This window comes from Ahaetulla prasina, chromosome 1 (assembly GCF_028640845.1).
Source record: "Ahaetulla prasina isolate Xishuangbanna chromosome 1, ASM2864084v1, whole genome shotgun sequence".
Lineage (NCBI taxonomy): Eukaryota > Metazoa > Chordata > Lepidosauria > Squamata > Colubridae > Ahaetulla > Ahaetulla prasina.
In genome coordinates this window covers 101,067,056-101,080,893 of record NC_080539.1, presented here as the reverse complement: position 1 = coordinate 101,080,893, position 13,838 = coordinate 101,067,056, and the positions used below count along the sequence as shown (strand labels likewise).

At 35.7% G+C, this 13,838-nt stretch overlaps 1 protein-coding gene across 1 annotated transcript in view; it reads left to right on the top strand.

Moving 5' to 3' along the window:
• The first annotated feature begins 8,420 nt into the window (after positions 1-8,420).
• VTA1 (vesicle trafficking 1) overlaps positions 8,421-13,838 on the top strand; it is a 36,376-nt gene continuing 30,958 nt past the window's right edge. The window contains exon 1 of the mRNA XM_058170625.1: positions 8,421-8,625. Coding sequence (XP_058026608.1) covers positions 8,517-8,625 — 109 coding nt within the window. The 5' untranslated portion in view covers positions 8,421-8,516. The remainder of the gene's footprint in view (positions 8,626-13,838) is intronic.

The following is a 13,838-nucleotide window of genomic DNA, read 5'->3' as shown; positions in this document are numbered from 1 at the left end:
TTTATTAATTAAATCAAAGAAGAAACAAGTCACAGCTTAGTACAAAATGTAAATCTAATCACAAGCATGTTCTGTAACCTATTAGGTCTGTTTTTGGATCTCAAGACATGTAAACATGGCCATTGATAAATAGCTGTGACAGAAAAATGATGCTATGATCAAACCCTCCTATATGAATGCCCAACAAGCACATAAGTCAGGAAATTTACACTGTGATGATAAAATGCTAGTTTTTTATCACCACCACCCCAAAAAAAAAGGTATGTAGGCAGACATTAGATATTGATACTATGCGGTGAAAAAAAAATCACTTGTACTGTTCTATTCCAAGTACAACCCCACTAACATACACAGGGAGAAAAACTGGAATCAGAAACCAAGCTTTGTTTCTACCACTAGTAGGAAATGATTGATGTACTTTCTGTTTCTTCTACCATATCATCAACTAAGCAAAGAACATCTTGAGAAAAAAGGGAGTGGAAGTCTATAACACTTCCAGCTGCACTTATTTTTGAAGTATCCAGCTTTCTATTAGTGACTTGGGCAAGAGGAGTTTTTGATATGACATTATTTTCTTTCATCATGAATGATGAATAATGAATTTTACACTCACGCACTAATCACTGCTTACATCTTTTTACTGAACATACTTTTTCAGAAACTTGTGAACACATTGAAGCAAACACATCCAGAATGCCACTGTCTTATTCATTATAGCAGTCAGACTACCTCTTAGGCAGGTAGTTTATCTTCTGAAAGGGAAAATAAATCTTCTTTCTTCCTCTTTCTCTAAATTAGAACCTCTGTCTATTTTTAACTGCAATGCCAAGCAGCTGTTTTTAATTCTTGACACAGGATTCTTGGTCCCCGTGTAGTAAATTGCTGTTAGTGATCAGTGATTATTGTTGTAAATTTATTGTTCATTACTGTGAGATCCCTGTTGTGTAATCATCAACACAGAGACTAAAATATCCATTGATAAACTGCTTCTTGCTGCATTAGACTGCAGAAGTTTATCTTGCTCTAATACTTTTGCGAACCTTTTTCTGATGGAATGTGCACCTGGAGAAGCAGGGAGGGGGATGTTGGCAACACAGAGCTACTCTAGCATATGAAGAGCTTAGAAGTTCTTCTGAGAAGAAGTGTTCTTGCTTCAGGATAATTACAACTATAATATAAAATAATACAATCGATACATAGCTACATAACCCATTGTTTTCTGGTTATGCAATGTTACAAGGGATGAAATCATAATTCACCACATAAAACATGGCTCCCAGCTATCATTGGAAGCCAGTATTAACAAAATCCCCACTCCTCATGTCATAGTGTGATATTGTTTGGAAGTCCCATTCTGCTTCCTGCTTGTTCAGGGGTGTCAAATTCATGGCGTGACATCTTGCAACTTTCCCCCCCTTCGCTAAACTTTGGGCAGGCCTGGCCAGCATGTGATGCCTCCAGCCTGCAGGCTGCAGATTTGACACCCCTTCTAAGCTTTACATATGCTAGAGTAGGGTTGTCTTGTTTTCTGGAGCAGGTTTCAAGAATGCCAGGGACATAGAATCTAATCTATAAGTTCTAATTCTGGACAGAGAAAGACAATTATAATATGCCACCATAAGCTATTGAATAAAATCAAGAATGTCATGTTAAACAGTCTTAGAAGCTTGGAATAGAAGATGTGTAACACAACTGTAAGCTATTATTACTATTCCTAACAATGTAAAATCACAGCTGTCAGTTTTTTACCTGGTGCTATCCTTCATTTGCATCAAGTTCTTCCCAAGAATTTAGGATGCTGTAAAGCATCAGAATAGTTTATGTGTGGATCAAGCACTGTGGTCTTTTGCAACTGACAGATGGAAATTTTGCTAATGTGTGCCATTCAAGATTTTATAGTATATATACTTTTGAGATATTCAGAAAAAATCATAGGTAACTCTGCATCTAATCTTACTGAAGAGTAATAATTGAGGAGTTGCAATAACAACAAATAAGGTTAAAGAATGGCAGAAATGACTGTTAATCACTGCTGCAACCAGCATTATAGAATGAAACCTTCTATACAGGAGATTATTGAGGAATAACAGGCAATAGATCAACTGTCAAATAGAAAAGCCCCAGGTGCAGATGAGAAACTAGATGAAATACCCTTCAACTGCATAATGCTACAGGAGAAATATCAACTAAAATACTCAAAGTTCTACCTCAATAAATGTGGAACAAGGTCTATGATCTACAGATTGGGAAAATATATGCTTATATTACAGAAGAGAAAAAGCAAATTGACAATATTAATTCTTCACAAAAGCAAAGATCTTTGCTTGCTTATTTAATTTGTTTGCTGCACATCTCACTGCAAAGGGACTCTAGAGCAGGGGTCTCCAACCTTGGCAACTTTAAGCCTGGTGGACTTCAACTCCCATAATTCTGTGAGTTGAAGTCCACCAGGCTTAAAGTTGCCAAGGTTGGAGACCCCTGCTCTAGATGGCTTAAAATTTTGCATATAAAAATAGCATGAGAAAAAGAAGCTACAAAGCAGATTTTTTTGGATAAGACAGACAAGAGCATGCAAGAATATGGAATATATTACAGTAATTGAGAAGACCAGATTGCTTGATCCCTAGTTTGAGAAATCTTTACAATGAAAAATTGGTTATTATAAGAATTTAATTTGGAGAAAGGGTGATTTAGAATAGGGAAGGATATTACAAAGGGATTTATATTGTTCCCTTATGCCAAATACTGCACTTTGTATTAGTATTAGTATTTAGTATTTATTGGATTTTTATACCGCCCTTCTCCCGAAGGACTCAGGGCGGTTCACAGTCACAATAAAAACAATGACAATGTACAGATAAAACAATAATTAAAAAACTTATTATATATATGGCCAAATTAAAACATTTATACCTTAAAAACCCCATAAAATTTGTATCAAATATTAAATATTAAAATTAAAATTATTTAAAAATTTAAAATTCTTAGGCCAGTCCTGTGCGAATAAACAGATACGTCTTCAGCTCGTGGCGAAAAGTCCAAAGGTAAGGCAATTGACGAAGTCCAGGGGAAGTTTGTTCCAGAGGGTGGGAGCCCCCACACAGAAGGACCTTCCCCTGGGGGTCGCCAGCCGACATTGCTTGGCGGACGGCACCCTGAGAAGTCCCTCTCTGTGTGAGCGTACGGGTCGGTGGGAGGTATTCGGTAGCAGCAGGCGGTCCCCTAAGTACCCTGGCCCTAAGCCATGGAGCGCTTTAAAGATGTAAGAACACCTTTTTGCTAATGGGATAATTGAAAAAGGCAAAGAATATAAAAAACACATCAATATCTGCTTCATTAATTATAGAAATGACTTTTATTATGTTTATCACAAAGCTGTGAAAAGTGATCAGAAAATGGGAATCCAAGAACATCTCATTGTCCTCGTGAAAAACTTATATACGAGCCAAGGAGTTAAAGTACAGAGAGACTGATTCCAGGTTGGCAAGGGAGTGTGACTGCATACACTCCTCCTAGTTTATTCAACTTATACGCTGAGTATCTATTAAGGAAATATGGACTAAATGAGGATAAACTGGATTTTAAAACTGAAGTAAGAAACATCAAGTAACCTGTACTATGCTACTGACAATCTCCTGATAGCCAAAAATGCAAGAGGGATCTACAAGCCCAAATACTAAAAGTTCACATGATTAAGCAGAAATTCCAAAGGATGAGGATGGGTGGATGTTAGGCTTAAAATGATTATTGGACTATTTTTGGATAAGCTAAGACCCTTGACTCAACTTTTTACTCCTGAGAAGTACTTGCAAGCAACCTTTTTTTTCTACTCAGAAAAAAAATGAAAACATTAAAAAATATCAATTCAAGTACCAACCTCCTTCTGGAAGTTTGTATTAATGTTATAGTACTAGGAAACAAAGCATTTTTACTATATAGCTTCTAAATCTCAGCAGCTATAGGGTTGCCCAAGGAGCTGCTGATCCAGTTCTACAGAGGAATTATTGAGTCTGTCATCTGCACCTCTATAACTGTCTGTTTGGTTCTGCAACCCAACAAGACAGACACAGACTTCAGAGGATAATTAGAACTGCGGAAAAAACAATTGCTACCAAGCTGCCTTCCATTGAGGACCTGTATACTGCACAAGTTAAAAAGAGGGCTGTGAAAATATTTACAGACCCCTCGCATCCTGGACATAAACTGTTTCAACTCCTACCCTCAAAATGACCCTATAGAGCACTGCACAGCAGAACAACTAGACACAAGAATAGTTTCTTCCCGAACGCCATCACTCTGCTAAACAAATAATTCCCTCAACACTGTCAAACTATTTACTGAGTCTGCACTACTATTAATCTTCTCATCGTTCCCATCACCCATCTCCTCCCACTTATGACTGCATGACTGTAACGTTGTTGCTTGTATCCTTACAATTTATATTGATATTGTTTTCTGATTCCTTATTTGTACCCTATGACTATCATTAAGTGTTGTACCTTATGATTCTTGATGAAGGTATCTTGTCTTTTTATGTACATCAAGAGCATATGCACCAAGACAAATTCCTTAAGTGTCCAATCACACTTGGCTAATAAAAAATTCTATTCTATTCTATAGATTGTGTGGACTTCATTTCTAAAAATTCCCTCAAAAAGCATGCCAACATGCCGCATCCACACAACTTAAAATTGCTGAAGTTGAGAAAAACTGATATATAGCAATGTTGCTATACTTGCAAATAATAGAACTTCTTGCCAGGAAGAAGATGCCTGTCTACCAACTTTATTTTAGATATTTTTGTTTGGTGTTGGTCCTGTAACAATGCTGAGATCCAATAATAAGAAATTCTTCTTTTATAGAAACAAATAAAACAATCAAGATAGAATATTTTGAATAAATATTTATAAATATTTATATTTATATATTTATATAAATATATATATTTATACAAATATTTATTTATATAAATATTTATATAAATAAATATAAATAAATAAATATTTGAATAAATAAATATTTAGAATAAACAAATATAACAATCAAGATAGATATCTACTATTGACCTCACCCTATTCCTAAAAGGACTATAAGGGGCGTGCATAAGAGCACAAACGTGCCTACCGTTCCTCTCCTATTGCTTTTTTTCTTATATATATATGCTTATACTTCCTTATATTTCCTCATATATATGTTTATATACTTAATAATCATTTTGTATGAAGATTGTGTATATTGTTGTGACAAAAATAAATAAATAATATTTATTTTTGTCACAACAATATAAATAAATAAATAATAGGACTTCCGGGTGGCTCCACCTCTTCGCTGAGCCCCTAATTAAAGGGGCTCCGCACTGAACATCGTAAAAGCCAGGAAAAGCCGGCTTTAATCTTTTTCCCTGGATGAAAGGGGAAAGATAAGAGCAGCAGGAAATGTTGGTAGACCTCCCCAGAGGCTTTGTTTTAATTAAGCAGAGCCTCGAAGGGTCGACGGGTCCCATAAATATTCCTGCCCTCCGACTTCAGTGCATGCCTGCAAAAGCAGGAAAAGAAGAAAGTGTCCATCTCTGCTAATTGTCTTATCTTTATGGATCTCTTTAAGCAGACGGAATGAGTGCCAGCGGACAATTATTGGATTGCAAGTATTTTTGATTTCCTGACTTCTACCTTTTAAAAAAGAGAAACTTTTTTTCCTTTGTTTTAATTGACTCTTAAAGATGGCGCCTGAACGGGAGTGAAAGTGACGAATGGAATTTCAAACAGTCTGTGCAACTAAGAAGATAAGAAATGTTATGTGTGGATTTTAATGAAGTGAACTGAGCTCTCCTATACTTAAAGGGGGAAAAGAGAAGTTTCTAGACTTATATTTTGTGAATTTTAAAAACTGAAATGGCTACTAAACCACCTAAGACTGGGGGCAGAAGGGGTTCTGAACCAGCTTTAGAAGATCTGATTAAAGAGCAAGGGAAAGTGTCTGAAGAAAGGTTTAAGGAGATTATGGATAATAATGAGAAAATAAGAGAAGAAATAAAAGAGAATAATAAAAAAATAAGAGAAGATATCTTGATGGCTTTTCAAGGTTTGGCAAAAAGACTGGAGGTGGTGGAGGAGGAGGTGCAAGAAATTGTTCAGTCAAATCAACAAATAGAAAATAGAATGGGGGGAATGCAAATCAAATTGGATAAAAATGAAGATCAAGTGGTGGTGATGCAGTATAGAATGATGGAAGGAGCTCTGAGAATTAGGGGTTTGAATGAGGAGAAAGGGGAAGATTTAAAAAAAATTTTATCAGAAGCTCTGGCTGAATTTATTGAACTTGATCCACAAGAGGTTGCTTATCAAATTGACAAAATTTATAGAGTTAATTCTTGGATTGCTAGGCAAAAGAAACTTCCTAGAGACATTGTGGTTTATTTTTTGAAAAGAACAGTGAGGAATCAAATTTTGCAAGTTGCTTTTCAGAAAAACTTGAAAATAGGGGAACAGGAGTTGAAGGTTTTGAAAGAGATTCCTCCCAAGATGTTAAGGGATAGAAAGGACTTTACATTTTTCACACAAGAACTTAAGAAATACCAGATTCAATTTAGATGGGAGGTTCCAGTTGGCTTGACAGTGTATTATCAAGGAAGGAGATATCGTATTGACACAGTGCTTAAGGCCAAAGATTTTCTTTCTACAGTGCTGAAATTTGAAATAGAAATAATAGAAAAAAGAATTCAAGAGACTCAAATGGGTGTGGAAGCTGAGGTGATTCCAGTGATGTTACCATCAGAGGAACAACCACAAGAACAAAGACTGACGAGGGGAGCCCTTAAGCGTAAAGAAAAGGAGCAACAAACTCAAAGTAAAGTTCAGGATTCTGCTACAGAAGCGGTGGGAGGAGCACGCCAAGATACGGAGGACGATCTTCAGTTGATTGCTCAAAGGCTTCAGCAGCCCAGTAATGGCAAATAAAATCTTGACTTGGAATGTCAATGGTTTGAACTCAGCTCAGAAGAGAAGAAAAATATTTCATTATTTGAAACAATTTAAAAATGATGTTATTTGCTTACAAGAAACGCATATTAAATTATCAGATCAAAAGTACCTAATAAACTCAAAGTTAGGTAAACATTATGTTGCTTCAGCTTTGGAGAAAAAACATGGCAGACTGTATGATAAAGTGGGCACAAAATTTTCAGGAGCCAATATTATTGGAAACGTGGGAAAAAATTTGGGTTAGAAATGTTAAATTCACGCAGGCACAGAATCTGAGGGAAAATTTTTATAAAATGTTTTATAGATGGCATCTAGATCCTAAAAAATTATCGTGTATGTATCCAGAAATGCAAGCAAAATGTTGGAGATGTAATTGTGATGACGCTACATATTTTCACATTTGGTGGACTTGTAAGGACATAAAGGCCTTTTGGATAAAAATTTGGTGGATTTTACAAAATGTTTTGAAAAAGAAGATAAAGTTCCTGCCGCAATTTTTCTTGTTGGGAATTATTACGGATTGTACAGTAATTGAGACTAAATTGATTTTAAATCTAATAACTGCAGCAAGATTACTAATAGGACAATATTGGAAGAAAAAAGAAGTACCAACAATAGAAGAATGGATATTGAAAGTTGCCAATTTGGCTGAGATGGCGAAGATATCAGCCTTTTTGAAAGACAATATGCAAGAAAGATACTTAAAGGAATGGAAAAAATGGATTGACTATATTCAACGTAGATATCAGACTAAGAGTTATCAGACTGTTTTTGAATGATTATGATGTATTATTTTTGATTGCTTTTGGGGGAAGTTAGGAATTGATGATTGTAGGGGTATAATTAAGTTGGGACGAAAATTTTTTAGCATATGTTTGTTTTATTTTTAACTATACCTTGTGCTCGTTCCGGGAAGTCGGGGGGGGGAGGGCGGTTGCGAAGGGAGGGGGGAGGAGGGGGGGAAAGGGGAAAAAAAATTTTGTAAAACTTTTTGAATAAAAATAAATAAATAAATAAATAAATAATAAATAAATAAAAAGAACATATATAGGGGAAAAAGGGAGCCTTCTTGTCAGCTCATCCCTAAGCAAAAGAATTTATTTCTGCCAGAAAAAGTTGTGAACAATGCCCGTCTGGGGAAAAAAAAAATAAGAATCCCTTTTTATCTTCTTTCAAACCGTTTTTCACCTAAAACATCGCTTGATTTAAAGCCCTGCTTCTCCTCTTTCCACCACTCTTCACCTGCAAACGGAGGGTTCCCATTTCCAGAAAGGAACCCGGACGTTTATTAGAAAAACCACAGAAGCCACAGCCTCTTTGCTCAAATGGCTTGCCGCCCGCGCATCAAGATGCCGCTCCTCGCGCCCTACTACGCATGCGCGCTTCAAAGGAGCCGTTCGGAGCCCGTTCTTCGGTTCACCGCCCGGAAACGGAAATGCTTGAATAGGAGGAGGAGCGATAGTAATAGGGTAGTAGCGGTGGCTTTTTTTTACCCCGCTTACTGAGTTGCCTTCCTTGAAGTGAATCCATAGCGCCATGGCTGCCTCGGGACTCCCCCCGCTGCCTCCGCAATTCAAGCCCATTCAGCACTTCCTGAGAACCGCGCAGGAGCTCGAGAAGCGTGAACCTGTGGTATCTTATTATTGTAAGTTAGAGGAGAGGGGTTAACAGTCGGCAAAGCCCGTCCGTCCCCCCTGCTTAGGTTCTCTGTGGGTATCTTAACGACCAAAAAACTAGGTTCGACCCTTCCCCCTCTTTACTGCGCGGGTATAATATCATTGAGGGGGGGGAGAGAAAGCCGTAGCTGGGGGCGAGAGATCTTCGGTTCAGTGAGTCAGGTGATCCCAGAGACAGACACACACAAACACAAACACACACACAGAGAGAGAGAGAGAGAATAACTTTATTGTCACTTTGAAAGTACACTAATCGACATACGTTAAAATGAAATTTCGTTGCATATAGTTCTCAAAAGGGTCACCACCTCCAATATACACTGCATGACACAGGAGTGAAATCCAGCAGGTTCTGGAGACCCGGGAGTGGAAATTTTGAGCAGTTCGGAGAACCGGTGAATACCGCCTCTGGCTGGCCCCCGAGTGGGGTGGGAATGGAGATTTTGCAATATCCTTCCCCCATGAGTGGAGTGGGAATGGAGATTTTGCAATAGCCTTCCCCCAGGGAGTGGGGAGGGAATGGAGATTTTGCAATAGCCTTCCCCCAGGGAGTGGGGAGGGAATGGAGATTTTGCAATAGCCTTCCCCCAGGAGTGGGGAAGGAATGGAGATTTTGCAGTATTCTTCCACTGCCACGCCCATCAAGCCACACCATGCCCATCAAGCCACACCCACAAAACTGGTAGTAAAATATTGATTCTGAATATTTGTAAATAAAATGTGTTTCTGGACTTTGGTAATAGAATAGAATAGAATAGAATAGAATTTTTTATTGGCCAAGTGTGATTGGACACACAAGGAATTTGTCTTGGTGCATATGCTCTCAGTGTACATAAAAGAAAAGATACGTTCATCAAGGTACAACATTTACAACACAATTGATGATCAATATATCAATATAAATCATAAGGATTGCCAGCAACAAGTTATAGTCATACAGTCATAAGTGGAAAGAGATTGGTGATGGGAACTATGAAACGATTAATAGTAGTGCAGATTCAGTAAATAGTCTGACAGTGTTGAGGGAATTATTTGTTTAGCAGAGTGATGGCCTTCGGGAAAAACTGTTCTGGCCTAGTTGTTCTGGTGTGCAGTGCTCTATAGCGTCGTTTTGAGGGTAGGAGTTGAAACAGTTTATGTCCAGGATGCGAGGGATCTGCAAATATTTTCACGGCTCTCTTCTTGATTCGTGCAGTATACAGGTCCTCAATGGAAGGCAAGTTGGTAGCAATTATTTTTTCTGCAGTTCTAATTATCCTCTGAAGTCTGTGTTTTTCTTGTTGGGTTGCAGAACCGAACCAGACAGTTATAGAGGTGCAAATGACAGACTCAATAATTCCTCTGTAGAACTGGATCAGCAGCTCCTTGGGCAGTTTGAGCTTACTGAGTTGGGGCAGAAAGAACATTCTTTGTTGTCCTTTTTTAATGATGTTTTTGATGTTAGCTGTCCATTTGAGATCTTGCGATATGATAGAACCCAGAAATTTGAAGGTTTCTACTGTTGATACTGTGTTGTCAAGTATTGTGAGAGGTGGAAGTATGGAAGGGTTTTTCCTAAAATCTACCACCATTTCTAAAACCTGAAATTCTGAAACCTGGTTAAATGAATCAATTGAAAATAGCAGCCTGAACATTCCAGGATTTCAAATTGAACGATCAGACAGGATTCCAGAAACATCTGGTAAAAAGAAAGGAGGAGGCTTATGCCTATATATTAATTCAACCTGGTGTCAAGATTTTAACATAATTTACAAATTCTGTGACAACAATTTAGAGACTCTAATTATCAACTGCAAACCTTACTATTCGCCTCGTGAATTTTCCTCATTTCTTCTAATTGCTGTTTATGTCCCACCACAAGCCTGTGTAAACAAGGCATTACGAACTCTAGCTGACCAAATCATGGAGGCTGAAGCCAAACACCCTGATTCACTGGCCATTGTTTTGGGAGATCTAAACAAGGCAAACTTAAGGAAAGAACTACCAAAATACTTTCAGCATGTCAATTGTCCCACCAGAGGCAAGAATACTCTAGACCACTGCTACACAACACTAAAAGATGCCTATCGGTCTTTACCACGTGCAGCTGTAGGACACTCTTTTTTTTTTTCTTTTTTTTTATTTATTACTTTTTTTACAACAAACAAAAAAAAATACATTATTACACCCTTGTGCTATACATAAAAGGAAGATTTGGGTCTTCGGATATATCCTCATGATTGCCAAAATCCACGTTCTCGAGGTACAGGTACTGAAGCGTCCAATGTTCCAAGCGCAAAGTCCACAAATGGTTTCCAAGTCTTCCAGAAAATATCTTCTTTATACACACCACTTCTAATTTTAATATCACATGTCATTTTATCATTTAAAGCTAATTTCCACATTTCAGAATTCCACTCTTCTATTCTAAAAATCACATCTAGTTTCCAATATCTAGCTATTATAATTCTACCTATTATAATCATAATTCTAATCAATTCTTTTTCATATTTTGTTAATTCTATTTCCTTAATTACCAACAATAATATAGTTTCCACTCTCAATGTTATTACTTTCCCCATCATTTCAAATATCATTTTCTCCAATTGTTGCCAAAACTTTTTAACCTTATCACAATTATACCACATATGTTCATAAGTCCCCAATTCCATCTCACATCTCCAACATTTTTTACTAATTTTTTTATCCATTTGTGACAATCTTACTGGAGTCAAATACCATTTCCAAACAACTTTATAATTGTGCTCTTTAATCCTTATAGATAAAGTTCTCATAATTCTACTCTTCCAATTCACATTCCAATCTGACTCTGGTATTTCAATATTAAGATCTTTTTCCCAATTTGTCCTCATCACTCTTGTAATTTTCATCAGAATTTATAATCTTATAAACCCTACTAACGAGTCCCTTTAGCCCAATTTCATCTTTCATAATCCGAGATACTAAATATTCAAATTCAGTTTCACATCTATTTATCAAATAATTTTCCTTTAGTTTTTGTCCATTTTCTATCTGTATTTTTCAAACCAACATAACCCTAATTTTCAATAATTTCTTTATTCCTCCTTTCATTTCCCATAACTTTTATCCAATCTCTAATAATTTCTATATTTTCCTCTTTAATCACTTCATTACGTTTTATATTATTTTTAATCGGCCAAATTCCAGTTGTCTCCCCCAAAAAGACTATATCCGGAATTAAAATTTTAACAAATTTGTTCCACATTTTACTTAATCCCTTTAACCAATAACTTCTACTTACACATTTTAAATTTGCTTTATCTAAAAACCACCTTGATCCAAATTTCTCTATATCCCTTAACTCTAAGTCTCTCCAATAGTTATCTTCACCTTTAAGTATTTTTACCACTATCCGGATACCATACGCACAGTAATAATTAAATAATTTGGGGATTCCTAATCCACCTTCCTTTTGATTTTGATACCACATTTTCTTCACTAATCTAGGTCTTTTGCCACCGTTGCAAAATTTATCCAGTTTTTTCTGATATCCTTCAATATCTTTCTCTGTCAAATTTAGTGGTAGCATCTCGAATAAAAAGTTGAACTTGGGCAACAACATCATCTTACACATTGCAATTCTACCAAACCAAGACAACTTTAAAATTTTATATTTATCTATCTTCTTCTCAATTTCGTTAATCACCACATCATAATTAAGTTTTTTCAATTCTTTAACCTTAAGTGAAAGCACTATACCCAAATATTTCAATGTGTTTTTAATCCTTATCCCAAATTGCTCTTGCATATTCTCAGACTCATTACCATTACTATCCATCAATAATTCTGACTTTGACCAATTTACTTTCAATCCTGTCATTTCCTCAAATTCTATCAAATGCTTATATATCTTTTTCAGATCTACATTTTTCAAAATAATTAAAGTATCATCCGATACAAATTTATCTTATACCCTTATATCCTTCTAATTCTTCATCTTTTCTATCATTTTGTCAATATTTCCATAGCCAATAAAAATAATGTTGGGGACAGGGACATCCTTGTCTCGCATCAGCTTCTAATTTTATCTCTTCAGTTAATATTCCATTCACCTTCACTCTTGCACTCCTTTTTTGGTACAATTTTGAAATACCATGTATAAACTTATTACCAAAGCCTAAAGCCTCCACAATTACTTTAATTGTTTCCCATTGTACAGAATCAAAAGCTTTAAAAATATCCAATGATACTATACCAATTTTATCACCATTATATTCAGCTACATCTATAATATTTAATACTCTTCTAACAATATCACTCATGTATCTACCCTTCACAAAACCTACTTGATTATAACTTATATATCTATCTATAAATCTATTTAATCTATTACTTATAATAGCAGTAAATATCTTTGCATCCTGATTAATTAAAGAAATGATAGGACTCAATCCTTTCTAAATCTTTATCTGGTTTAGGAATTAGGATATCACCGTTCTATTCCATGACGAAGGTACTTCCCACCATGTAATATTCCATGGAATGATTGTTGCAATCTTGGTATTATTAATTCTTTAAATTCTTTATAAAACTCAACAGGTAATCCATCCTCACCTGGAGCTTTCCCTAATTTTAATTTTTGTATTATTCCATTAATCTCATCTTGTGTTATATCTTCTTCCATCAATTCCTTATATGTTTGATCAATTTTCACCACATACTTTTCTAAATAGCTTTGCAATTTTCCCGATTAATTGGTTTCTTTGAATATAGATTCTGAAAAAATTTCTAACCACTTCACATTTCTCTAATTTTTATAACATCTTATACCTCTATCATCTATCAAAACTCCAATTTCTCTCTTCTCTTTTATCTTTCGCCATCTTTGCCAATAATTTAGAATTTCTATTACTAAATTCAAAAATTCCTATTTAAAATCTCAAATTTCTTTTACTAACTCTGTATCTTCTTCTATCATTTTATTTCTTAACATATTAAGCTCCTGAAGAATTTTTTTCTTTAGTAAGCAAAATTGATTTTCCAATTCTTTAATCTGATTTTTATCTCTTTCCATTTTAATTTTATAATTTTTATATTTCCTACTTGATAATTTAATACTCTCCTCTAAACACCGCTTTCATCGCATCCCAAACAATTTCAAATTTAACCTCCCGTATCATTTAATCTCCAACTTTCCTCCAGTTTTTAAGTATCCATTTTT